A 25,010-nucleotide genomic window follows, 5' to 3' on the forward strand; every position below is an offset into this window, starting at 1 on the left:
GTGTGGTGGAACAGTTTCTGTTCTCTGGCTTCTCTTGTGGTCATATTTGTGCTGTATGAAGAATGCCTTTGTGTCATTTAATTTGTACTGCCAAAGGGTGCTAGAAAAAACAGTCACTTCTTAATGCTAGTAAATCCTCTGGATAAGCTCTCTGTACTAAGTGCAGAAGGTGGAGGTGTGTGGAGATCCTAATTAACTTTACTAGATAAAAACTGTGTTGTGGGTAACTGGAAGAAGAATTTCCCCTGCTGGTTAGTATTTAGTGGATTAGCCAGAGTGTACCTTTTGTTAACGCATAGCACAAAAGAAAATCAACAAATAAATGATCTGTTGGAAATTTAGGACTGAAAGTGCTTTTCTTACTGGTAATTCAAATCACTTGCAAAAAAATTCAGTAAAAGCTCCTTGATAATACATAAACCTAAACTCTGAAATTAAAAATAAATCAGAAAAATAGCTGCTAGAATGCAAAACTGCCCTAAGATGTGCTGTGCAATAATTTATTAAGGGTCATTCTGTTGCCAGATTTTCTGGAATTCTACACGATACTAGGAATTACTTTCCCTTTGCCAACCACTTCTGGACACCAATTAGTGCAATAATTATCATTTGAAGAAATTAATCACTACTTTCTAGTAGTTGTTTTTGCAAGCAGCATTTTTCATGAGATGGTCAATATCCTTCAAAATGTTGTAAATTTTCTCTCTCCATGTGTAAACAGAAAATTGAATTTTTCTTCCTCAAGTTGAAATGTCTTTGAATTTCAGTTTTAAAAAACTATTACAAATTTTATTTATATTTAGTTCTGCATAGAATAATAAATTCACCATTTTTAATATTAGAAGTGAACAAATTAATCTTTATAATATGATCTAATGGATCTTAAGTAATATCAGATATATTCCTGTTTGCATCAACTTCAAGTGAAATAGTTGTTATTCTCACATATATTTGTGTGAATTCACTATTTCTTAAAGTATCTCTGTGTTTAAATTCCCCTAGATTAGATTAGATTCATAATTCACTCTTCAGAAGTACTCATGCTAAGCAAAATGCAGCACATAAAACCAATCATACTTTCAGACAATGATTGAATACAAGAGGCTGAAGATACTGTTTCTATGTCATTCACTTATTGCATAGAGAGTAATATGTATAATGTGGTACTACTTTGAATGTTGAAAAAAAATACTTCCAAATAGTATTTCATAACTGCCTTCCTTCCTTCCTTCCTTCCTTCCTTCCTTCCTTCCTTCCTTCCTTCCTTCCTTCCTTCCTTCCTTCCTTCCTTCCTTCCTTCCTTCCTTCCTTCCTTCCTTCCTTCCTTCCTTCCTTCCTTCCTTCCTTCCTTCCTTCCTTCCTTCCTTCCTTCCTTCCTTCCTTCCTTCCTCCCTTCCTTCCTCCCTCCCTTCCTTCCTCCCTTCCTTCCTTCCTCCCTTCCTTCCTCCCTTCCTTCCTTCCTTCCTTCCTTCCTTCCTCCCTCCCTCCCTTCCTTCCTTCCTCCCTTCCTTCCTCCCTTCCTTCCTCCCTTCCTTCCTTCCTTTCTTCCTTCCTTCCTCCCTTCCTTCCTTCCTCCCTTCCTTCCTTCCTTCCTTCCTTCCTTCCTTCCTTCCTTCCTTCCTTCCTTCCTTCCTCCCTTCCTTCCTTCCTCCCTTCCTTCCTCCCTTCCTTCCTTCCTTCCCTCCCCCCTTCCTCCTTCCCTCCCTGCTTTCTTTCTTTCTTTCTTTCTTTCTTTCTTTCTTTCTTTCTTTCTTCTTTCTTTCTTTCTTTCTTTCTTTCTTTCTTTCTTTCTTCTTTCTTTCTTTCTTCTCTTTCTTTCTTTCTTTCTTTCTTTCCTTTCTTCTTTCTTTCTTTCTTTCTTTCTTTCTTTCTTCTTCTTTCTTCCTTTCTTTCTTTCTTTCTTTCTTTCCTTTCTTTCTTTCTTTCTTCTTTCTTTCTTTCTTTCTTTCTTTCTTTCTTTCTTTCCTTTCTTTCTTTCTCTTCTTTCTTCCTTTCTTTCTTTCTTTCTTTCTTTCTTTCTTTCTTCCTTTCTTCCTTTCTTTCTTCCTTTCTTTCTTTCTTTCTTCCTTTCTTCTCTTTCTTTCTTTCTCTTCTTTCTTTCTTTCTTCTTTCTTTCTTTCTTTCTTTCTTTCTTTCTTTCTTTCTTTCTTCTTTCTTTCTTTCTTTCTTTCTTTCTCTCTTCTCTTCTTTCTTTTCTTTCTTTCTTTCTTTCTTTCTTTCTTTTTCTTTCTTTCTTTCTTTCTTTCTTTTTCTTTCTTTCTTTCTTTCTTCCTTTCTTTCTTTCTCTCTTTCTCTCTTTCTTTCTTTCTTTCTTTCTTCTTTCTTTCTTTTCTTTCCTTTCTTTCTTTCTTTCTTCTTTCTTTTTTCTTTCTTCTTTCTTTCCTTTCTTTCTTTCTTTCTTCCTTTCTTTCTTTCTTTCTTTCTTTTCTTTCTTTCTTTCTTTCTTTCTTTTTCTTCTTTCTTTCTTTCTTTCTTTCTTTCTTTCTTTTCTTTCTTCCTTTCTTTCTTTCTTCTTTCTCTCTTTCCTCTTTCTTTCTTTCTTTCTTTCTTTCTTTTCTTTCTTTCTTTCTTTCTTTCTTCTTTCTTTCTTTCTTTCCTTTCTTTCTTTCTTTCTTTCTTTCTTCCTTTCTTCTTTCCTTTTCTTTCTTTCTTTCTTCTTTCTTTCTTTCTTTCTTTCTTTCTTTCTTTCTTTCTTTCTTTCTTTCTTTCTTTCTTTCTTTCTTTCTTTCTTTCTTTCTTTCTTTCTTTCTTTCTTTCTTTCTTTCTTTCTTTCTTTCTTTCTTTCTTCCTTTCTTCCTTTCTTTCTTTCTTTCTTTCTTTCTTTCTTTCTTTCTTTCTTTCTTTCTTTCTTTCTTTCTTTCTTTCTTTCTTTCTTTCTTTCTTTCTTTCTTTCTTTCTTTCTTTCTTTCTTTCTTTCTTTCTTTCTTCCTTTCTTTCTTTCTTTCTTTCTTTCTTTCTTTCTTTCTTTCTTTCTTTCTTTCTTTCTTTCTTTCTTTCTTTCTTTCTTTCTTTCTTTCTTCCTTTCTTTCTTTCTCTCTTTCTCTCTTTCTTTCTTTCTTTCTTTCTTTCTTTTCTTTCTTTCTTTCTTTCTTTCTTTCTTTCTTTCTTTCTTTCTTTCTTTCTTCCTTTCTTAATTTATTTGTGTTTTTTTTAAAACAAATACTTTGGATAAAGGCTCCAAATACATAATGAGAGATTCACAGTGACTACAACTTGAAAACATACATTAAAATTACAGAACAATAGAGATTCTATTTCAAAGAAGCATTCTGGGAACATATACTAATTGTTCTTGTCTGTCTAGCTCTTCCTGAGCTTAATTTTTAGCTAAGATCAAATATCTGGTCTGAAAATGCACTCTAATTATGAAATTATTGCCAACTAAGTAAGCATAGACTGAAAACATATTGTTAATGAGAATGCTTCAGTAACAGTACAGCTGGACTTCAGTTTAGGTCATAATTCAAAAAATAATGATGTGGGTACTCTACAATCTTTCCTCTATGGGCAGTGAGCAAAAACATTCGGAGAGAAGATTAGTGCTGGTTGCACTGTTTCCATGAAAGAGCTCAGCACATGAAAACTTTGCTCCTATCTAGAGAAGATGCAGAAGGGAGGGGATGTATCCCTGGACCCAATTAGATTCATCCTGCTTTCATAGCCATGGCTTTCCTCACAGCTCAAAGGTCTGAGGTGAAGCATTGTGTTCCACAGCACTGTCTTTTGCAGAACCCAAGGATTCCCTCCTCCACTCCCTCCCGAACTCTGCCCATGAATGGTCTAATTTAATTTGCAGTTCTATTAGTTTTCTTGGGTAATGCATGATTTCTTAGCTTCTCTTTAGTGTGTTAGTACTAATACAGTAAAAGTGAGCAACATAAAAAAATGAGACTTTTGGGAACAAGCTTATAGTTTAGTATTTCTCAGTATCAGATTGTGAGTAGTGTGGATTTATCTTTCCCTCTTGGAGTATAAAAAAGCAAATGACTGAAAAATAGTATCTGTGATGTCATAGCACCAGTGTACGAGCATATCATAGATCCTTCTGTGCACAACATCTCTTTACACATAAAAAATTATGACTCTAAAAGCAATTTCTAGCAATTGATCCCATCTCTTGATCCTGAGGAGCTCCTCTGTGTTTTGAAAAAGTCTGTGAGAATTAATAATGTTCTATTCTTAGAAATCTGATTATGTGCTTCTAGAAGCTTAAAAGAATCTATCACTGGTGCATGAGCAACAGGAGTATAGAAAGACTCTTGACTTCCTAGAAGGTAAAGCCACTATTTCCTCTTTATTAAAAAAAAAAAAAAAAAGGAAAGGAAATTAAACTGAAAAAGACTTTCTAGTGTCTGCCATACAGTCACATGCATGCTAAGCAAACATGAATACAGATGTTATAGCTCTGCTGTGCAAGAGAAAAAAATATCACTTGTACATCTTTTTACCTACTCTCTGCTCTGGCATTTGGCCAGGCCAGGGCACCCCAAGCTGAAGCAAAATACAAAAATCCTGTACATCACACAAGGAGGGCTTCTTCTCCACTCTGGTGCCACTGTGCTGCATGTACAAACAGACAAAGAACTGAATCTCAGTTAATCTACCATTGTTAACTTCCAGTTCAATATACACCAGTCTGAAACTTTTTACTCTCTGGTGTGCTGGTGACAAGAGAAGGACACAGGAGATTGGAGGAAGCCCATCTCAGGAGGAAGTCCCAACAGAACTGGATGAGAAATGTTCATAGGGCCTTGAAGAAGGAACTGGGAACCGGGAAAAACCTCAGAGTTTCACCCTGGTTGCTGGCAGGATACTCAGCAGTAGATGCAGGGGGAATATGCATCCTCTTGCCTGCTAGCAGGAGAGCAGTGCACAGGGGTTACATAGGGACTGCAATGTTTTGTACCCCTGTACAAACCTGTCCTAGGGCTGAACATGTTGATCCAAGTCTGGTCCCTTAAAAAAGGGCGTCCAATGCTTCACAACTCGATCTTTGAATGTTTTCACTATTTATTTCTGGTGACTCTCCTGAGATACCTTCATTTTGAAGTAGCATACAATGGAGAAGCATGGTTCCACTGGGTGCAGTTGATATAAACCTGTTGACTGCAGAGCTGCCATCCTTAACTCTTTTTATCAGAAGCCTGTAGGGATAGCCCCTAGGCCCCCAAGATCTACAGATCATGAATTGAAAATTGCTAGAAAAAAATGACAAACGGCTTTCTGCAAATGAGTACATTTACTCATCCATTTGAATTTGTGTCTGTAGGTTAGAAAATGCATGGAAACAAACATAATTATATCTAGATCTAAGAAGTTCCAGCTACTTGGCATAATACCATGGTTCAGTTGTTTAATTCCTGGACACGGTTCAGAGAGAGGGAAAACCTAACACTTGGCGTCGTTTGTTTGCTTTTTCTGTTCATCCCTCCAGTGTTTTTCCAGTTCATCAATATTTCTAGGGGAAAATGGTATTTGATTTCTTCTTGAGGAAAGTATGGAAAGTACATGTTGCCCATAAAATAAGTAATAGCTCTTCCTGAGCTTCATGAGCCAGATTTTACTCACAATTAGTTGTGGGTAAGCTGGACCTATGTGCTGTTTGTGCATGCATATCACTTCTCCCTACCTCTTTAAATAAATTGACTCTAGAAATAATAATGGTAACAATCTTAACAAAAACAGTTCACCACTACTATTTTTTTTTCCAGATTTGGTTCTGATCCTGTAGTCTAATCTTTGATCTAAGTTGCAGGAAAAGGAATGTGCAGATCAAAGCAAAATCCAAAATGAAATTCTTATGACATAATGTATCTACCAGTGGCATTAAGAACACAAACAGAACAACTGAATTTGAATATGATTTAAACACTTCTTGGTCAGAATATATAAAATATGCTTACATACACATGCTCAATCCAAAATCTCTTTACTCTAGATTCTGGTCTAAGTGACACCATGTTGGCCAAAGGATGGCACTAATATAAAAATATACTCATAGCTGAGAGGTCATGTATGTTAAAACCTTGAAGAGAAATCATCTAAAAATCTTGTCTGGAGTGTGATGATTTCGTCAACTCATGGGACAGATTCTGCACACAGTTGCAGATGTAGAAATCTTTGCATAGCTTTATGACAAAATGGCAACCTGACCATGGGCCAGGTTCACACTTGGTGTGAAGGACTGCAGAACTGACTTCAATGGGTGGAGTTGCACCAAGAGGCACTTTTTTTTAGCAGAGATTTACAGAGGTATTTGGTTAGTATACTCCAGTTAAGAAGGCTGCATTCATTCAGAGCCATACTTTACTGATCTCACTCTCACATCCAGTTACAGCACTGGTATCTTGCTACACTTGATGGATAAACTAGGAGAGCTGCACTGGAACCAACTCTAGTACAATTATACTACCTTTCCAGTGCTCGTGCCTAGGGGAAGGCACATCCTGTGTCACAGTGCAGCATGGAAGAGACTCCCAGAAGTTGAGTGGTCAGTTTAAGTCTTCAATAACAACAGCTGACAAACCATAAATGTGTGTGATAGGTCTCAGGACAATAAATTTACACTCTCTGTAATTAAAAAAAAAATTAAAAATCTTTGAAAACGATGGTTTTCATTTAGTGTATTTTGCAGCATTACATAATTAACGTCCAACTTCAAGGCTCAGTGAAGAAATTAATAAAAATAGTAGGGACGGAAATGTTAGAAGAATCTTAAACAACTTGGGCATTATAATTGTTGCTCTTGACTTAATGTATGGCTGCTGAAGAAAATACTCAGCATTCATATGCTGAGATTACTGGCAGTCTGATAAATTGTTGAGAATATACATAGTATGTACAAGCATTAAATATTTCATCATAGTTCAGGATAGAATAGAATAGAATAGAATAGAATAGAATAGAATAGAATAGAATAGAATAGAATAGAATAGAATAGAATAGAATAGAATAGAATAGAATAGAATCAAGAAGGTTGGAAGAGACCTGAAGGATCATCGAGTCCAACCTGTCACCCTACACCTCATGCCTATCTAAACCATGGCACCAAGTGCCACGTCCAATCCCCTCTTGAACACCTCCAGGGATGGTGACTCCACCACCTCCCTGGGCAGCACATTCCAATGGCCAACCACTCTCTCTGTGAAGAACTTTCTCCTCACCTCCAGCCTAAACCTCCCCTGGTGCAGCTTGAGACTGTGTCCTCTTGTTCTGCTGCTGGTTGCCTGGGAGAAGAGACCAACCCCCTCCTGGCTACAACCTCCCTTCAGGTAGTTGTAGACAGCAATAAGGTCACCCCTGAGCCTCCTCTTCTCCAGGCTAAACAGTCCCAGCTCCCTCAGCCTCTCCTCATAGGGCTTGTGCTCAAGGCCTCTCACCAGCCTCGTTGCCCTTCTCTGGACATGCTCCAGCAATTCAACATCTTCCCTAAACTGAGGGGCCCAGAACTGGACACAGTACTCAAGGTGTGGCCTAACCAGTGCTGTGTACAAGGGTACAATGACCTCCCTGCTCCTGCTGGCCAAACTATGCCTGATGCAGGCCAGGATGCCATTGGCTCTCTTGGCCACCTGGGCACACTGCTGGCTCATGTTCAGGCGCCTGTCAACCAGTACCCCCAGGTCCCTTTCTGTCTGTCTGCTCTCCAGCCACTCTGACCCCAGCCTGTAGCTCTGCATGGGGTTGTTGTGGCCGAAGTGGAGCACCCAGCACTTGGACTTGTTGAATGCCATCCTGTTGGACTCTGCCCATCTGTCCAGCCTGTCAAGGTCCCTCTGCAGAGCCCTTCTACCTTCTAACAGATCAACACCTGCTCCCAGCTTGGTGTCATCTGCAAATTTACTGATGATGGACTCAATCCCCTCATCCAGATCATCAATAAAGATATTGAACAGGATGGGGCCCAGCACTGATCCCTGGGGGACACCACTAATGACAGGCTGCCAGCTGGATGTGGCACCATTCACCACCACTCTCTGGGCTTGGCCCTCCAGCCAGTTCCTAACCCAGCACAGAGTGCTGCTGGGTTAGAGAGGTGAAAGCTCCTGTCATTTGGGCATTACCATGGCAGATGCTATGTGGTTTTGATTTCACTGTTATTCTAAAAGAGTCATTCTAAGTGTGCTAAAAATGAAAAAGTGAGATCTATTTAGGTCTCCTCAACTTGGTTCAGAACAACAGCTATTGCTCCCAATGGAAACGATTTGCTCTGTCAGCATCTCCTGCAAGTGCCGTCCTGCACTCAGCAGGGTCTTCTGCAGAGCGGGCCGTGTGTTAGAGCTTTCTTATCATCCACAGAGAAGAAAAAAGGAAAAGACAGGAAAATTGCTCTGTGAAATATCATCCATTGTGTCTTCCAGGATCTCCTTAACTACTTCATCTTGTGGAACTCGAAGTACCGAACAGAGACGAGTACTGGTGTTGCTGTTAGAGGCCTGACTATGTCCTCCCAGCTGTGGATTTGGGTGGTGGGATTGAGATCAGGGGCAGCTCCTGGCCCTAGAGGCTACTTCACCCTTGCTGCCCTGCCTGTGCCCAGCTGTGTCCCTGAACCAAGTCCCTGTCCCATTCCAGCCTTGACCCATCCTCATCCCCGTATATCACCCTCAATCTCCTCATCATGTCTTAGCTCCCAAGTACCTCTTCTGACAGCCAAATCCAACATGCTAAAACAAGGTAGTTGTTGATAGCTCTCCTGTAAGACTTAGTTCATAATTTCATGGAGTTCAGCTTTGATACCCTTTTATATCACTGCTTACAAATTCATTACAAAATTTGATACAGAGAAACAAAGAAAATAAATTCTGCTATTAAGAAAAGGACAATACTAAAAAATCCAGGGACCATAACTGTCCAAAAGTGTCAAAATGTGAAGATTGAACCCGAAAAATGTATTCATTCTACTGTTTTCCTTGTGGAGACAGCAGTACTGAAAGTTGTACTTATGTATTTGTGATGGTTTGAAACTGTCTTTTTAATTTTTCCTTGCAAAGTTCAGAACAGAGAAAGTGAAAGAATGTAAATAAGTCACTATTGAGTGTAAGAAAGCAAAATACTGATTGTTCTAAACACTTCCATTGGATAGATAGAAATGTTTAAGAACTATTACCCAAAACAAAGTAGGCATTCTGCACATTCTGCGTTCGGCAGTGGGGGCAGTTGCTGGGCTGTCTGGCTGCTGTTTCTTCTTCTCTTCTGGCTGAAGATAACACGTACTGACCTTGGCAGCTATGTTAAAAACTTTCTGCTTTACTAACTCTGCTTCTCTGTCCAGGGGGGTCTGGGGGGGAAGATCCTGGGAGACAGAGAGGCCCCTTTGGGAGGGTCCCCTTGGGGGGAAGCAAAGGGAGATCGGTTGTGCTTTTCTGTTGATTGTATATATTTGTAAATGTTGTGAATTTTGTATATTTGTACATATTCATTGCATTTCATCGTAGATTTTAGACTCTGCTTGTAAATACAGCCCTCATTTGCTTCCAGACTGGGCTAGCCTGGTTACTTGTTGGGGGGCGGGGGGCGGGAATTTCAGCTCTCACCGACACAGTATTGCCACTAAAAGTAAGAAATATCTAAAATCTGTTGTTTGTCTGTGGTATGTATACTGAGAAGAGATTAATTCCCACAACTGTCAACATATTTCAAAGTTTAGTATTTATGTTTGCAATACTTAGGCTGTAACAATAATAGATGGAATATAAGGAATGGAAATCCTTCTTGCTTCTGTGAGGATAATGGCAGAACGATACAATGAAAGACAAGTCTAGATGATTGGAGCCATTCAAGAGAAATGAAAGGTCCACCTCATCACAAAGTGTGTTCTGGTTTACATATGCACTTGGACCCATAGACTATGCTGTTTTAACATCACTTACTTTCATCTTTTCATCTGCAGCCCTTGCTTTTCGACTTAAAGACGAATACAATGGAAATACTTTGGGTTTTTTTTTAAGTTATATGCCCCTAATGAAGCAGGTATCCAATTGTTTGGCTTTTTAAATTGTTGTTTCATGGGTTAATTATCAAACTCCATCCAAATAGACAAGGACACTTAGTAAAGCAATCTTCTCTTGTTGCAAAATCACTTACTCAAGTTCACTACAGAACTATTTTAGTAGCAACATCTGATTTTGCAAACACAAGGTTAAGCATTTGCTGCTGGAATATGCAAGCACAGCTCAGCTGGACACAGTGTAGCTGTGCCTGCCTGTGTCAGCCATGTATTTGGCCCCAAGGGTTCATTATTTAGATTGCAAATTCCTGATGTGAGGAGCTATGTCTTTCTTTGTCTGAGAGATGTTTCAGATAGTTTAGCCACTTTATAAATAATAAATAAAATCACAATTAGAGGCCTCAGGGCAGAGAAAGACTGATTGTGAGAGGGAGTGGCTTTGTATAAATACAGAAAAAACACACTGCAACTACCTTCCAAATACTCAGAAATCAAAACCAGCTTTGGTATTTACTAGGTTTCTTGGTCTTTAATTGAAAGCTTTAGACAGTGTGAATTTAGGTCTCTTGACATACTTCAACATATGTGTCCCAAACAATGACATTAATATATAGATGGTCCTACTGCAGATCCCAATGTGTTCATCAGACTTTGAGAAAATACATAGAAGGAAATAAAGTACGGGAAGAACTTTTATGGTAGTTTTTTTCAGATGTGCTAGGGAGAGGTTTTGCTGTTAAGGGTCTAGGAAGGTAAGTGTCTTTTCTACCATCTTCTGGTCGATGTGTCTTACCATCACATGGTGATACTGGTGAAGCCATCACCCATCTAGGCACCTGTCACAAAATATGAATATATTTTATATTTACTATTTCAGGGTGTGGTATCTTCAGACACCACCATAACTTACTTACAAAGTATATTTACAGGTTCTGATATTCAGTTGCAGGTAATATATTCCACATACATGGAATATGAAGGCAGTTTAAATGATTTAAGCAAATATGAGAATTTCCAACACAGCAATTCAAATTGTAAAGAGAGGTGCCGTGATTTGCAGTTTCCCACAAGAGGGATGCTATAACAAAGTATCACAGTATCACTGTACATCAGAAGTTGGAAGGGACCTCAAGAGGTCGTCGGGTTCAATCCCCCTGACAAAGCAGGATCATGTAGGATAGCCCACACCGTGTTTTATTTTGGGTTATTTTTGTATTTCCCACCTCGTTAATTTATAGTTATCTTTATTTTCCCAAAAACCACGCCCAATATTATGTACAAAACTGATTTAAATTATTTCCAGGACCTTATTCGGTCACGAATTCTACCAGGATGTTTGTGGGCAACTTTAGTACAAATTTGGAGAATTCAGAAAATTGAAAAGGCTAAGCCACAAATAGCTTCTCCCCACTTATAAATCAGAGGCAAGCCAGGACTCTAGGGAAAGAAACAGGAGAATGCCGGTTTTACTCATGAGACCAGAGCAGGAATTTGGTCCCTAGGTCTCTATTCTGTGGCAGGCTCCAGAACTTCAGGTTTTATTCCAATTTGTGGATACTGTGGCTCAAATCCAAAGAAAAGGGACCCGCCAAAATTAAAGTGTCCACAGACATGGCTGCCGTGAGGGAAAACTTGTGCAGTAGCACTGTCTGAACAGTACAAGGAAGAGCCTCAGTTTCACAGCAGGCGGGGAGAAAAGCCGCAGGTTTCATGGCAGGCAGGGTCACTCCGGGGCAGGCAGGTCCAGGGAGAAGCCAGGTCCGAGTGCCAGTTTCTCCAACTTCTCCACTAGTCCAGAGCGGTGAGCAGAGTCCAAAATGAGTGCCCAAAACGAGAGAGCCAAAATGAGAGGGCCCCAAAAAATGAGCAAGAGCCCAGACCACTTCCTGCTCACTCTATTTAAGACGTTCCTAGACAATGGGTTCAGGGCCAATGTATATCGGGCGTGGGGAACCCTGACCATCACAATTCCGAATCCCAGCAGGCTTCCTCCAGAGGTAGGTACCTATGTGGGACCTCTACCCCAGCAGGGAGAATGGGCACCTCTTACCTGTCCCCATGGCAGGGAAAGGCAGTTTTGTACCTTTGTCTTTCCCCATTCAAACCTCCACTGAAGGAGGTGGGGGAAGGAGAGTTTCCAAGCACCCTGTAACACACGGGAATGCATCCAGGCGTGTTTTAAAAGTCTCGAGAGAAGAACATTCCACAACCTCCCTGGGTATCCTGTTTCATCACCCTCACTGTAAAGAAGTTTCTCCTCATGTTGGGGTGAAATCTGTGTTCAAGCTTGACCCCATTGTTTCTTGTAGCTGGTTACTCACGGCTTGCTACTTTGTCCGGTATCTTTCTGGATGCTGTAACTATAATTCAAGCCATTTCTCCCTGGCTCACGGGCTGTGGCTGGTTTTTGGCTCAGGCGCTTAGCCCCTTCCCTGTTTTAGGGCATGTCCCTTCAGGACAGCACCTGGACAACCAACCTGGAACTTTCAGCTAGAGGCATCTGACTCACATGCAAAGCCACCTCGCACAATCCAATCAATACTGAACAGCTAAACAGTGCAGCTCCTAGAAAGTAAGTACAATCAGTCGCATTTTCAAGTAATTCAGAGAATTTTCACTCTAAATTTAAATAAGGAATAATGTAGAAATTCATAATCTTTATAAAGGTTTTGATTTTTTTAATCATAACATAAGCAACTAAAGAGTAGCCTAGCCAAACAGGCTTTGTCTGTGCCATTGGCAGTACCAAATACAAGATACTGGCAGTCTAGGCAACTCCATCTCTGAGCATCCTTAGAGTTTGACTAAATAGAATCTTCAGTGGTAGGAGGAATACAAACACATGTCAGAGCAATGACATTACAGGACTGAGCTCATTTGAATGCCCATTAGGCAATAGTATAGAAAATTCTGTACAGTCAAATTATTGGTGGGAATTTACAAAAACCCGCTTGATGCAGAAATTATTGGAAGATGACAATCACAGTGTCACTTTTCCAGCACAAACCAACACTATATACAGGGAGAAATCCTCAGAGCCAAATGTAATTGAAACTTACTCCCTTAGAAAATATTAACATGAAATGCATTACTTATAATGGCCTCTGGCAAAATGTGTACAATGATAGCTTTGAGATAGACAGAGAACCAGATGTATTTGCAGCTGAGAAGACAAGGACTACTCCGGGATTTTAGGTCCTTCTTCTAGTTTGGGGTTTTTTTAACAGATAGGTTCATTTAGAAAATATATTAATTTCTTATTTCAATTTATCTAATCTTGGTAACCCTCTGAAATCTACAGAGATTTCTTGTCAGTACTCTTCTATGGCCAGAAGCAGTAATTTGAGCTCTCACACAGAGTTCCCCTGTACACTGATGCATTGTAGAGCTGTTAGAAAGACATAGGCCTTATTTCAGGTTGCCTAGTCTGAAACTACTTTTATGCATGTGTGTTTTATAGCTTCAACTCTGAATGCACAGGGAAAGAAGTTCTGTGTTTTGGGGATATGGATCTTATTAAATACGGAGTGAATCACCAACAAACAGTGTGTACTTAGATGCACAATGAGGAATAAAATCCATTTTTCATTATTTTTAAGAAGGAAATGTCAATGATTACCTATAAGGATGATGATTTTACTGCAGAATGGATTCAACCATATAATGTCAAGCATATAACAAGTCTAATTTATTGTTTTTACTGCAGAATGGATTCAACCATATAATGTCAAGCATATAACAAGTCTAATTTATTGTCTTCCATTAATGCAAAAATAGATACTGTACACTAAAGTGAAATGTGCAGTTGACCAAAAAAAAAAAAAAAAAAAAAAAAAGAAAGAAAGAAAAAAAAGTGCTTGGCCATAACATATCACTTCACTATTTTCCATCTGAACAAATCACCTTGCAGCCAAAGTGTTTGAGTATTTCTTGAGAGAAAGTTGACTTTTCCACCATCCTTGCAGGTTTGAAAAATACCCTCCTGTTAACAAACGCGCATTGATAGGGCAAGTATTTTCTTCTGTGTTTAAGTAGAAGAATGGAATGCACATGACCATGAAAGGAATAAGAGTTGTTTACTTTGTAAAAAAATTAGAGACCATCCAGAATACATTACTAGTAAAAGATTAACAGGACCAAGATATTTATTTGCTTTTTCTGAAATATCGAAGAACCAATTTTACTCAAATATATTTAGTCAATTTCAGTTTGTGCCATTTACTTCAGGGATTGCACATTGGTAAATTGAATCTTAGTCAGTTGAAATAAATCAATGAAGTTAGAGTAGCAACATTGTTTCTGTTCCCAGATGAGAGAACATTTACGGTAGCAATTACAAAATTAGAGAAATTTTTGGCTAAGCATGCAAGTAGGGAACCTCACATATAGAGTGTAAAGGGAATAGAAACCTACTGGAGAGAATCCAAAGTAGAGCCACGAGGATGATTAGGGGACTTGAGCACCTCCCCTGTGAAGAGAGACTGAGATTTGGACCACGAGATGGATAAAGAACTGGCTTGATGACCACACCCAAAGAGTAGCTGTCAATGGCTCCATGTCCCAGTGGAGGCCAGTGACAAGTGGAGTCCCTCAGGGCTCAGTCCTGGGACCAGTCTTGTTCAACATCTTTGTTGGTGACATGGACAGTGGCATTGAGTGAACCCTCAGCAAGTTTGCTGATGGCACCAAGCTGTGTAGTGCAGCAGACACGCTGGAGGGAAGGGATGGCATCCAGAGGGACCTTGACAGGCTGGAGAGGTGGGCACAAGCCAACCTCATGAGGTTCAACAAGACCAAGTGCAGGGTCCTGCATCTGGGTCGAGACAATCCCAAGCACAAATCCAGGCTGGGCAGTGACTGGCTAGAAAGCAGCCCTGAGGAGAGGGACTTGGGGGTGCTGGTGGATGAGAAGCTCAACATGAGCTGTCAATGTGTGCTTGCAGCCCAGAAAGCCAACCAGATCCTGGGCTGCATCAAGAGAAGTGTGGCCAGCAGGTCAAGGGAGGTGATTCTCCCCTTCTACTCAGCTCTGGTGAGACCCCACCTGGAGTATTGCATCCAGTTCTGGAGCCCCTATTACAAGAGGGATATGGACATGCTGGAATGTGTCCAGAGAAGGGCCACCAGGCTGATCAGAGGGCTGGAGCACCTCTCCTATGAGGACAGACTGAAAGAGTTGGGGCTGTTCAGTCTGGAGAAGAGAAGGCTCTGAGGTGACCTTATTGTGGCCTTCCAGTATCTGAAGGGGGCTACAAGAAAGCTGGGGAGGGACTTTTTAGGCTATCAGGTAGTGATAGGACTAGGGGGAATGGAATAAAGCTGGAAGTGGGGAGATTCAGGCTGGATGTGAGGAAGAAGTTCTTCCCCATGAGAGTGGTGAGAGCCTGGAATGGGTTGTCCAGGGAGGTGGTTGAGGCCCCATCCCTGGAGTTGTTTAAGGCCAGGCTGGATGAGGCTCTGGCCAGCCTGATCTAGTGTGAGGTGTCCCTGCCCATGGCAGGGGGGTTGGAACTAGATGATCCTTGTGGTCCCTTCCAACCCTGACTGATTCTATGATTCTATGTTTCTGTGTTTCTATGATTCTATGATTCTATAATTCTATGATCCCTGGAACTATTTAGTCTTGAGAAGACTGAGAGGGGATCTCATCAATGTGTATAAATATCTGAGGGGTGGGTGTCAAATGGAGGGGGCCAAGCTTTCTTTGGTGGTGCGCACTAAAAAGACAAGAAACAGTGGGTTCAAGCTTGAACATAGAAGATTTCACCTCAACATGAGGAGAAATTTCTTTACAGTGAGGGTGATGGAGCACTGGAACAGGCTCCCCAGGGGGGTTGTGGAGTCTCCTTCTCTGGGGACTTTCAAAACCCACCTGGATGCATTCCTTGGCAGACTACCCTAAGTGATCCTGCTTTGTCAGAGGGGGTTGGACCTCTGATGATCTCTTGAGGTCCCTTCCAACCGCTAATATTCTGTGATACTGTGATGCTGTAATAAACAGAATGGCTTACATGTGTAAAAACTGCTATATTTTAGATTTTAATTGAAACCAACTTATAACAGAAAATTTTGGGATGGGAGGAGTTTTTTTGTTTTTGTTTTTGTTTTTGTTTTTGTTTTGTTTAGGTGTTTGGGTTGTTTTTTTTTTTTTTTTTTTAGAGGAATGGGACCAGGCTGATTCTGTAATAATCACAATAACATTTTAGGACAGAGTTTGAAAATAAAATGATACAGCAAGCATGTACAGCCATATATATATCAGAGTATTTCAAATAATCTTCTACACAAATAAGTTTTATATTTAAGTATTTTAACATGAAGTTGTAGCTTTTGCTCTGCCATGTTAGTTGCTGAAAATTCTTTCTCAGTCTATTTGGTCAAAGAATGCAAAAATGGGGAAAAAAATTCTAGCTCTTTCATGCCTCCAAGACTGTACTGCTCTAGTAAAAAGGCAGAGAAAAGCAAAAGAGTTTATTCAATTCCCCAGAGTGTAGTACTTGTAGCTGATTTTTGTAGTTGTATTGCAAAGCAATAGGAGGCTCACAGAGTGCTTCCTGACCTATGAAGGTCACTATATTCCAGGCTCAAAGGAAGTTGTTCATGATCACAATACATAGTCACTGAAGTCTTTGTGTCTATGATACTTACAAGGGTAAAAGTGGGAATAAGAGGCTGGCAAAAAATGCTGGTTGCAGCAATCAGGGACCATGTTGTGGGTTTGTGGTCTGGTTGCAGATGGAGTGCTTTCTATGAAATTCACAACCTCCCTCCTTTGTTTTCCCTTTGTGAAAAATGGAAATAATATCTCACTGCTTCAAGAGAGAATGGGAGACTTGGTAGGGTGTTTGTAAAGCGCTGTAGAAGTGATAAAACACAGACAATCATTAGAAGGCCAAGTTAAATAATTGTACAGAAAATTAAAGAGAAATCTTTAGGAGGAAGTCCAAGAAAAAAACATCTGGCAAAAGAGAAAGACATGGGAGGCCTGACAGAAGGAACAGTAAAGCAGCATTACTGGTTTGTTTTTCCCTTTGTAGATCAAACTGGTATGTCAGATGCAAAGCAATCTGTTGTTTGTACAGAAAAAGTAGGGAAAGAACGAATAGGAACATCCGAACTAAAAAGTCTTAAAAATTAATTGTGCTGTGACAAAAAGTAGAGAGAGTGTGTGAATGGACACAGGTGGGTACATGGGAGGATTTGGCTTTGAGCACTGGCAGTCTCCCAGAACAGGAATACTGACAGCTCTGAAATCCCACCTTATTTGAAGCAGAAGAATGCATCTGGAAAACACCTTCAAATGACTTCTCTAGGAAAGTTTGTCACATGATAGTGTATCTGTTTCTGATACACTCATCTACAAGGCTTTCCCTGAGAGAGTAGCAAGTCCTTTTCCAGCCTTGTCAGGGCAAAGAGTTTAAAGTACCTAATTCCAAATGTCATTGCAGTCCAAAGCTCCTGCTGAGACCTCAGTCTAAGCCTCCATACCTATTCCATCCAGTTCAAGGTCATGTCCTCATCATATCAACCAGATTGCATTTTCTTTCTTTTTTTTTTTTTAACTGAAATGACTAAACATATTTTAAGAGACACCAGGTCAGCCTGGGAACACATATAGTAGACACCAAAAATCCTTTTGTCCCTAGTTTTGATGAAATTCTTATTCTACTTCTGTCAAATCTTTTTGATGCAAAGATGTTATTTAATCTAAACAGGATAATTCCATTTATCAATATCTCCCTCATATTATTTAATGTCAAGCATGTGTGACCTTAACAACACCTCCTTATCAAACTACCAAAACAGGAACGGTTTGCAATCAGTGAATTATATGGAAGTCAAGACAACATTCTTGTACTAACAATGTACCTAGATTAAACACACAAAATACTGCTTTCCAGGTAGAATTCATACTGAAATTAAAGAGCAGAAGCAAAGCTAAGACCCTGTAGTATCTTAGGCTCAAGGTGAAGAGAAAGTTCTTCACAGAAAGAGTAATTAGCCAGTGGAATGGGCTGCCCAGGGAGGTGATGGACTCCCCGTCCCTGGAGGTGTTCAAAAAAAGATGGGCTGTGGCCCTTGGAGCCATGGTTTAGTTGTCAAGAGGAGTTAGGTATTAGGTAATAGGTTGGACTTGACGATCTCTTATAATTGTAGCAGTCATACTCTTCTCATAGGCTGTGTGTTATGGTGTTTCCAGGTGACGCCAAGATGAGAAGACTCTTATTGCGAAAGGCAAAAGCATTTATTGCCTTAGCAACTAAGCAAAACACTAAGCACAAACAAAAGCAAAGCAAGAGCTTAAGCATAAGACAAAGCCTCCTACTCTGTTACATAGTCAGCTTATATGCTTTTCTGATACAGAGCTGCCACATCCCAGTTGGCTATCCTTTCACTGTCATGGGTCCAAGCAAAGCACAGGATAGGTTAATACTGACAAACAAGCTTCTCAACATATCCAGTCAACTTCTGCCTAGTCTTTCTCTTCAGATACATGGTGTTTACCTTCTTTCCAACTCAAAGACAAAACACAGCCTTCATAAAAGTTGTTCAAAGGTTTGCTATTTTCCTACAATCTCTGAGGTCTTTTCCAATTTGGTTGATTCTGTGATTCTGTGATCTTTGTGGCGTGGTGTGGAATCTTAATTCTCACTAACATTAGTTTTATGTGTGCTTCAAAGAGAAAATATGTCCCAGCATATTTAAATTAACATATCTGATTGAGATAAAAACCTTGCTGCAGGCTAGTGAAAATAGTAAAAGTATTAAATAACTGTTTCTGCAATGTCTTTCTCATCCAGGTAACTACTCAGTCACAGTGCATTATTTACCTACATGCAGAAGGGCTGACTGAGGCCCTAATTTTCTAGATAAGCTCTTTCCTTTATATTAAAGTAAGATAGCTAACCTTGAAATTATGGGTTCACATTTCTTGGATGTTTTCAGCAACACAATTTAATTCTAGTACCAGAGTGTGTGGGAAATTTATTTGGCTTTCTTTCAATCCTCAGTTATGGTGAATGGTAAGTAGGAAGAGCATCAATGATGTGTTGCACTTAAATAATGCCCTTAATTTCATGATTTTTAGAACTTTAATTAACAAATTAAGCACTTTGACAACAGTCTGGAAGCAAATAATGTTGTGCTATAAGGAAGAAAATGAAGCATGAGGAGTGACATGAATTACCCAAGTTGAGTCAGTGGCTGATTGGGAAGCAGAACCTGGACACACTCTCTCTTGCTTTTATCTTCTAATAAACATATTTTCTGGATTTGATCAATAGAATTGTTTCATATTTGCAAAAGCAATGCAAAAACCTCATCAAAATGCTACAAAAATAATCATGAATCAGACAATATCTAGATTGTGAGAGTGCTTGAGAATGTTGCCTCATGAAGGCCATTCTAGATACCATTCCCCAGCAAACAAGGAGTGAACTAGAAGCAGCTATTCTGGAGAACATATTGCAAGATTCCCTCTGTGGTACATGTCTGTAAGGGGAAGGAAGGAGGGAATGAAAAGTCTTTTTTTTCATAAACTCAGGTTTGCCTTAAAACTGAACTTCAAAAGGACTCTGTCTACCAAAAGATTGACTTTCACACTTGTCTCAGTGCAGCACTCATTGAAATCGATACGGTCCTTTCTCTTTTGATATAAAATGTGCACACACATACTCAGGCTGAGGTGCACATTCCCTCATGTGGCTAATTTTATAATGTTCACACATTTTTTCTGGTAGATGGCTTCAGGCTTGTCACATTTTGCTGTTACAGGAGATTTGAGCTTTAAGATGAGGAGATACTTCATTCAGCAAGTGCTTTACAGACTTGAAATGAGATCTCTGGCTTTGTGCTTGGAAGTCTCTGTCTTAATATGGATGTGAAAAGGTCAGGCAACACTGAAAGGAAGATCATATAGGGAAGTAGAGAAAAGAAGAGGAAAATGCAAAAAAAGAAAATGAACATGGAAAGTTTCTCCTTTCTCAGCTACAGAGCAATGAAGATAGAAAAAATGTTGGCTTAAATGGAACAGTATACCCACAAAGACAAAAGCAGGAAAGAATGCTAGGAGATCTGCCTGGTTGAGGAAAGTGCTCCTGGAAACACTGTCACACAAAAAGAAACTCTACAAGGAGTGGAAGAAAGGACAGCTGGAACGGAGGGCATATAAGGAAGCTGCCTGAGCAGCAAGAGACCTGGTTAGAAAAGCCAAAGCTCAGTTAGAATTCAATCCAGCCAGGGAGGTCAAGGGGAACAGTAAAAATTTCTACAGGTATATTAATGGTAAAAAGAAGACCAGGGAGGGTGTGGAGCCCCTCAGAAAGGAAATAGGGGAGCTGGTGACAAGTGACATGGAGAAGGCTGAGGTTCTCAATGACATCTTTACCTCAGTCTTCACTGGCAAGGGCTCCAGACACACTCCCAGAATCACAGAAGATAATGGCAGGGACTGGAAGAAGGAACTGCCCATTATGAGTGAAGATCAGGTTCATGACATCTGAAGAACCTGAAAGTGTTCAAGTCCATGGGACCCAATGGGATACACCCACGGCTGCTGAGGGAACAGGCAGAGGAGGTTGCTAAACCCCTCTCTATTATATTCCAAAAGTCCTGGCAGTCCAGGGAAGTCCTCACTGACTGGAAAAGGGGAAACATAACTTCCATTTTCAAAAAGGGAAAGAAGGATGAACCAGGGAACTACAGACCAGTCAGTCTCACCTCTGTGCCTGGTAAGATCATGGAGCAGATCCTCCTGGAGGCACTGCTGAGACAGAAGAACAATGAAGAGATGGTTGGGTACAGTCAGCACAGCTTCACCAAGGGCAAATCCTGCCTGACAAACCTGGTGGCCTTCTATGACAAGGTCACAACATTAATAGGTGAAGACCAAGCAACTCACATCATTTACCTGGACCTGAGCAAAGCCTTCAACATTGTCCCACATGATACCATGGTCTCCAAACTAGTCAAGTATGGGTTTGATGGATGGACCATTCAGTGGATAAAACACGGGCTTGATGGCCACAATTGGTCCATGTCCAAGTGAAGGCCAGTGACAAGTGAAGTCCCTCAGGGATCAGTCTTGAGACCAGTCTTGTTCAACATCTTTGTTGGTGACATGGACAGTGGCATTGAGTGCACCCTCAGCAAGTTTGCTGATGACACCAAGCTGTGTGGTGCAGCAGCCATGCTGGAGGGAAGGGATGGCATCCAGAGGGACCTTGACAGGCTGGAGAGGTGGGCACAAGCCAACCTCATGAGGTTCAGCAAGACCAAGTACAGGGTCCTGTATCTGGGTCAGGGCAATCCCAAGCACCGATATATGCTTGGCAGTGCCTGGCTTGAGATCAGCCCTGAAGAAAAGCACTTGGGGGTGCTGGTGGATGAGAAGCTCAACATGAGCTGTCAGTGTGCACTTGCAACCCAGAAAGCCAATCACATCCTGGGCTGCATCAAGAGAAGTGTGGCCAGCAGGTTAAGGGAGGTGATTCTCCCCCTTTACTCTGCTCTGGTGAGACCCCACCTGGATTACTGCATCCAGTTCTGGAGCCCCTATTACAGGAAAGATAGGGATGTGCTGGAATGTGTCCAGGGAAGGGCCACCAGGATGATCAGAAGGCTGGAGCTCCTCTCCTATGAAGACAGACTTGGGAGAGTTGGGGCTATACAGTCTGAAGAAGAGAAGAGAAGGCCTTATTGTGTCCTTCCACTACCTTAAGAGGGCCTACAAGAAAGCTGGGGGGGGGGGACTTTTTAGGGTGTTGGGTAGTGATAGGACTAGTGGGAATGGAACAAAACTTGAAATGGGTAGATTCAGACTGGATGTTAGGAAGAAATTCTTCACCGTGAGGGTGGTGAGACACTGGAACAGGTTGCCCAGGGAGGTGGTAGAAGCCCCATCCCTGGAGGTTTTTAAGGCCAGGCTGGATGTGGCTCTGAGCAACCTGATTTAGTGTGAGGTATCCCTGCCCATGGCATGGGGATTGGACCTAGAAGATCCTTGAGGTCCCTTCCAGCCCTAACAATTCTATGATTCTATGTTTAACATGCTCTGGTAAAAAGAAGGAGGAGTGATCTGAGGTTCTCTCAGCAAGGTAACTTGGGTTTATTTTTTTTGGAGGGGAAGTTAATATTAGCATAGCCTTGATTTTCTAATATATGTTTCCCTGTATCTTATCTTGATCTGAGATGGAAAGCATTCATCCTCCTCTACAACTGTTTCAGTTTGTGTTTGGATTTCTGTATGAAGAATTGCAGACCAAAGCGTTCTTTAACATCATGGTGAGAAAGGGAAACTTCGTAGTGGCCTGGCTGATAATAATAATGGTTACTATAACTACTGCTGGGACCTAGGACATGGAGAGCAGTAGCCAGACACTGCAGTAGCCTCTTTTTCTTCTAGGAGAAGAGGCTGGATTTCTGCCACCACTGTTTATCTCATGTTGTGACCTTCTGGGAATCATGGTTGCTTGGAGTTTCACCAAATGCCTGATCACCTTTCCTACATTTTCCCAGTTCTTTTCCTTGCCTTTAGGAGTCTCTCCATGGCCATTATTCTCCACACTTTTATCTATTCAGGTACTTGTTGGGCTCAGAGCCTGGTTCGACACCATATCAGAAACTTTATCATAAGTTCCTCAGACTCCTAAGATCTGCATTTGGCCTGGTGCCAGGCTGTACATTATAAAGAGACACATGGTAATGCATGCCAGAAGCCTGACATTGTTTGTGAAATGTACAGGCTTGGGAAAACACAACTTCTGGTCTTGTTTAATGGAAAACATTACGCTCAACTTGACCTTCTGACTGAATGCAACACTGCTCTAAGAACATGTCTTTCCCATTTGTATTGCTCGAGGAAATCCTGCTCTCTGTGGCATTAGGTTTTATTTGCACCATCAGTCTCTAGCAGAAAGACATACAGAAGCTCTTCTTAGGGAACACAGCCACTTTGGCTTTGTAATCAGTATTTTCTGGATGGATCTGATATTTTTTTCTGGAACTTGAGAAAAGTAGGTTTTATTTCTTATGTAATGAACTGTGGTTTGCACTGTAACAGAACTGCCAACTACTATCAAATCACAAGTAAGTATGCAGTCTCATCTTACAGGCAACAAGTGACAGGACAAGAGGAAATGGCCTCAAGTTTGTCAGGGGAGGTTCAGGTGCGATATTAGGATGAAGGGTTTGTGGAAAGGATTATCAAGCATTGTCACAGGCTGTCCAGAGAGGTGGTGGGGTCACCATCCCTATAAGTATAAAAAGACAAATGCATGTGGTGCTTAGGGACATAGTCTAGTGATAGTGGCTTAGCAGCAGTGGTGGGATTATGAGCTCAAGGTGAGTGAATGGACTTGATTATCACAAAGGTCTTTTCCAAACTCAACAGTTCTCTGTTTCTATGATTCTATCCCATCTATGACATTATGTGGAGTTGTTGGGCCAAATATTCTCCTAGTATAAGTCAATACAGCTTATGTCAGTGGAGGTTTTCCATCAAACTTGAAATAATAAATTCATTCATTCAACTTATGATTCTTTCCTCTAATTCCAGAGCTAAAGTGCAGAGTTCAGAAGCTGTGTTACAACCTCTAGGATTATGAAAGTGCTAGAGCAGAACAGCAAAGAAACAAACAAAATAAACTAGTGTAAAGAAACAAATAAAAGTAATAATTTTTTTTTAAGTTCACATATTTCTTAAATACATACTATTGTGTTCTGACTGCCTCTAAACATTAAACTGGACAGTCTATAGGAGAATTTTTATCTCCAGTCCACAAAATTGTTGCATGAACTGAGGTTTTCCATCTGTTGGTGTTTAAGGTTACTTTTTTCTTAAAGAAGTAGATATTATGCTGGTTCCAAAGCACAGCTTTATCTTGACTCTTTCACCATTTCAATAACAAACAGATTTCTGATTTTACTGTATTATTCTTGCATAAGTACCTGAGGTAGTCCAAGCACCTAGAGCAACCTTTGATTTTCAGTGAGGGCAGAGTATCACAATGAAATAGTTATTCTACCTCTGTGATATTTCTTATGAGCTTAGAATGAATCTCTAAAAAAAGGCGTATATGAGACATACACCTCAAGAAGTGGACACTGACTAGGGGTAGCTGTCAAAACACATTGTCTGCTCTGTGACCTGTGTCCCACTTCACTTTGTACTGGTGATCCTCAGGGACTGGCAGGGAGGTTGCTGTGGGCAGACAAGTTGCTGAGCCAGCCCACAGAAAGCGTTGTGTCCTTTCCAATGATGGCAATGTTGTGTCACTGTATGTACACCAAATGTGATGGGAGAATCAAAATTTTGGTAAATGCTAAAGGTGCTTCTAGCCACTGGAGAAGAGAGAACACAGCTTTACAGTGCCACCATTGGGGTGTTTTGTGACCTGTTTTTGCTATAACAGTTTTCACTCTGCCTAAAAATCACGTGGAGTCACAACTGTTGTCACTATCAGGTGTTGGCAAGGCTAAGCATAATCAGATGCTGTGACTGTACTGCAGGTCACATGATGAGACAAGACCCGCAGAACAGCTCAATGCTTGGACAGAGGCACAGATAAGTAAGAGAAAAACAGCGTATGTGAAGAGAGCAGCACAGGTGTATTCAGAATTTTCCTAAGGTCTATGCTTTATAGCAAATTGGAAAAAATAAACACCTCAGCAATTTTAGAGGAAAAGAAAAATCCAGGACCTTCTGGAAAGTCACAGCAGTAGTTGTAGATACACCCACAGTCTGTTTAACTCTCATTGACAACAGAAGATTTGGACCAAAAGAAGGTGAAAACTGCAGCTCTGCCGTTTTTATCCTCTGGAATTAAAATATATTTCCTTTCACTTTGCAGAGCAGCAGCACAAATGAGGATGCCCACGCCCAAGCAGCCAGAACCCTGTTGCCAGCACTAAATCACTGTCTGGAAAAGAAAGTGTGGGAATATTTTTCCACAATGTTTGGAAATGTTTGGCATGCAGAAAAACCCTGCTGGCCACCTGCTGGCCTGACCAAGAGCCAGTGTGCAGAACTGCAGTTTCTGCTGTTATCATCCAAATGTGCTAA

At 40.6% G+C, this 25,010-nt stretch overlaps 1 protein-coding gene across 1 annotated transcript in view; it reads right to left on the reverse strand.

Moving 5' to 3' along the window:
- The window catches only part of ENOSF1 (enolase superfamily member 1), a 73,151-nt gene that overhangs the window by 13,572 nt on the left and 34,569 nt on the right, over positions 1-25,010 (reverse strand). Inside the window, 1 exon segment of the mRNA XM_054397565.1 lies at positions 7,479-8,019. Coding sequence (XP_054253540.1) covers positions 7,479-8,019 — 541 coding nt within the window.

Source organism: Indicator indicator, chromosome Z (assembly GCF_027791375.1).
Source record: "Indicator indicator isolate 239-I01 chromosome Z, UM_Iind_1.1, whole genome shotgun sequence".
Taxonomy (NCBI): domain Eukaryota; kingdom Metazoa; phylum Chordata; class Aves; order Piciformes; family Indicatoridae; genus Indicator; species Indicator indicator.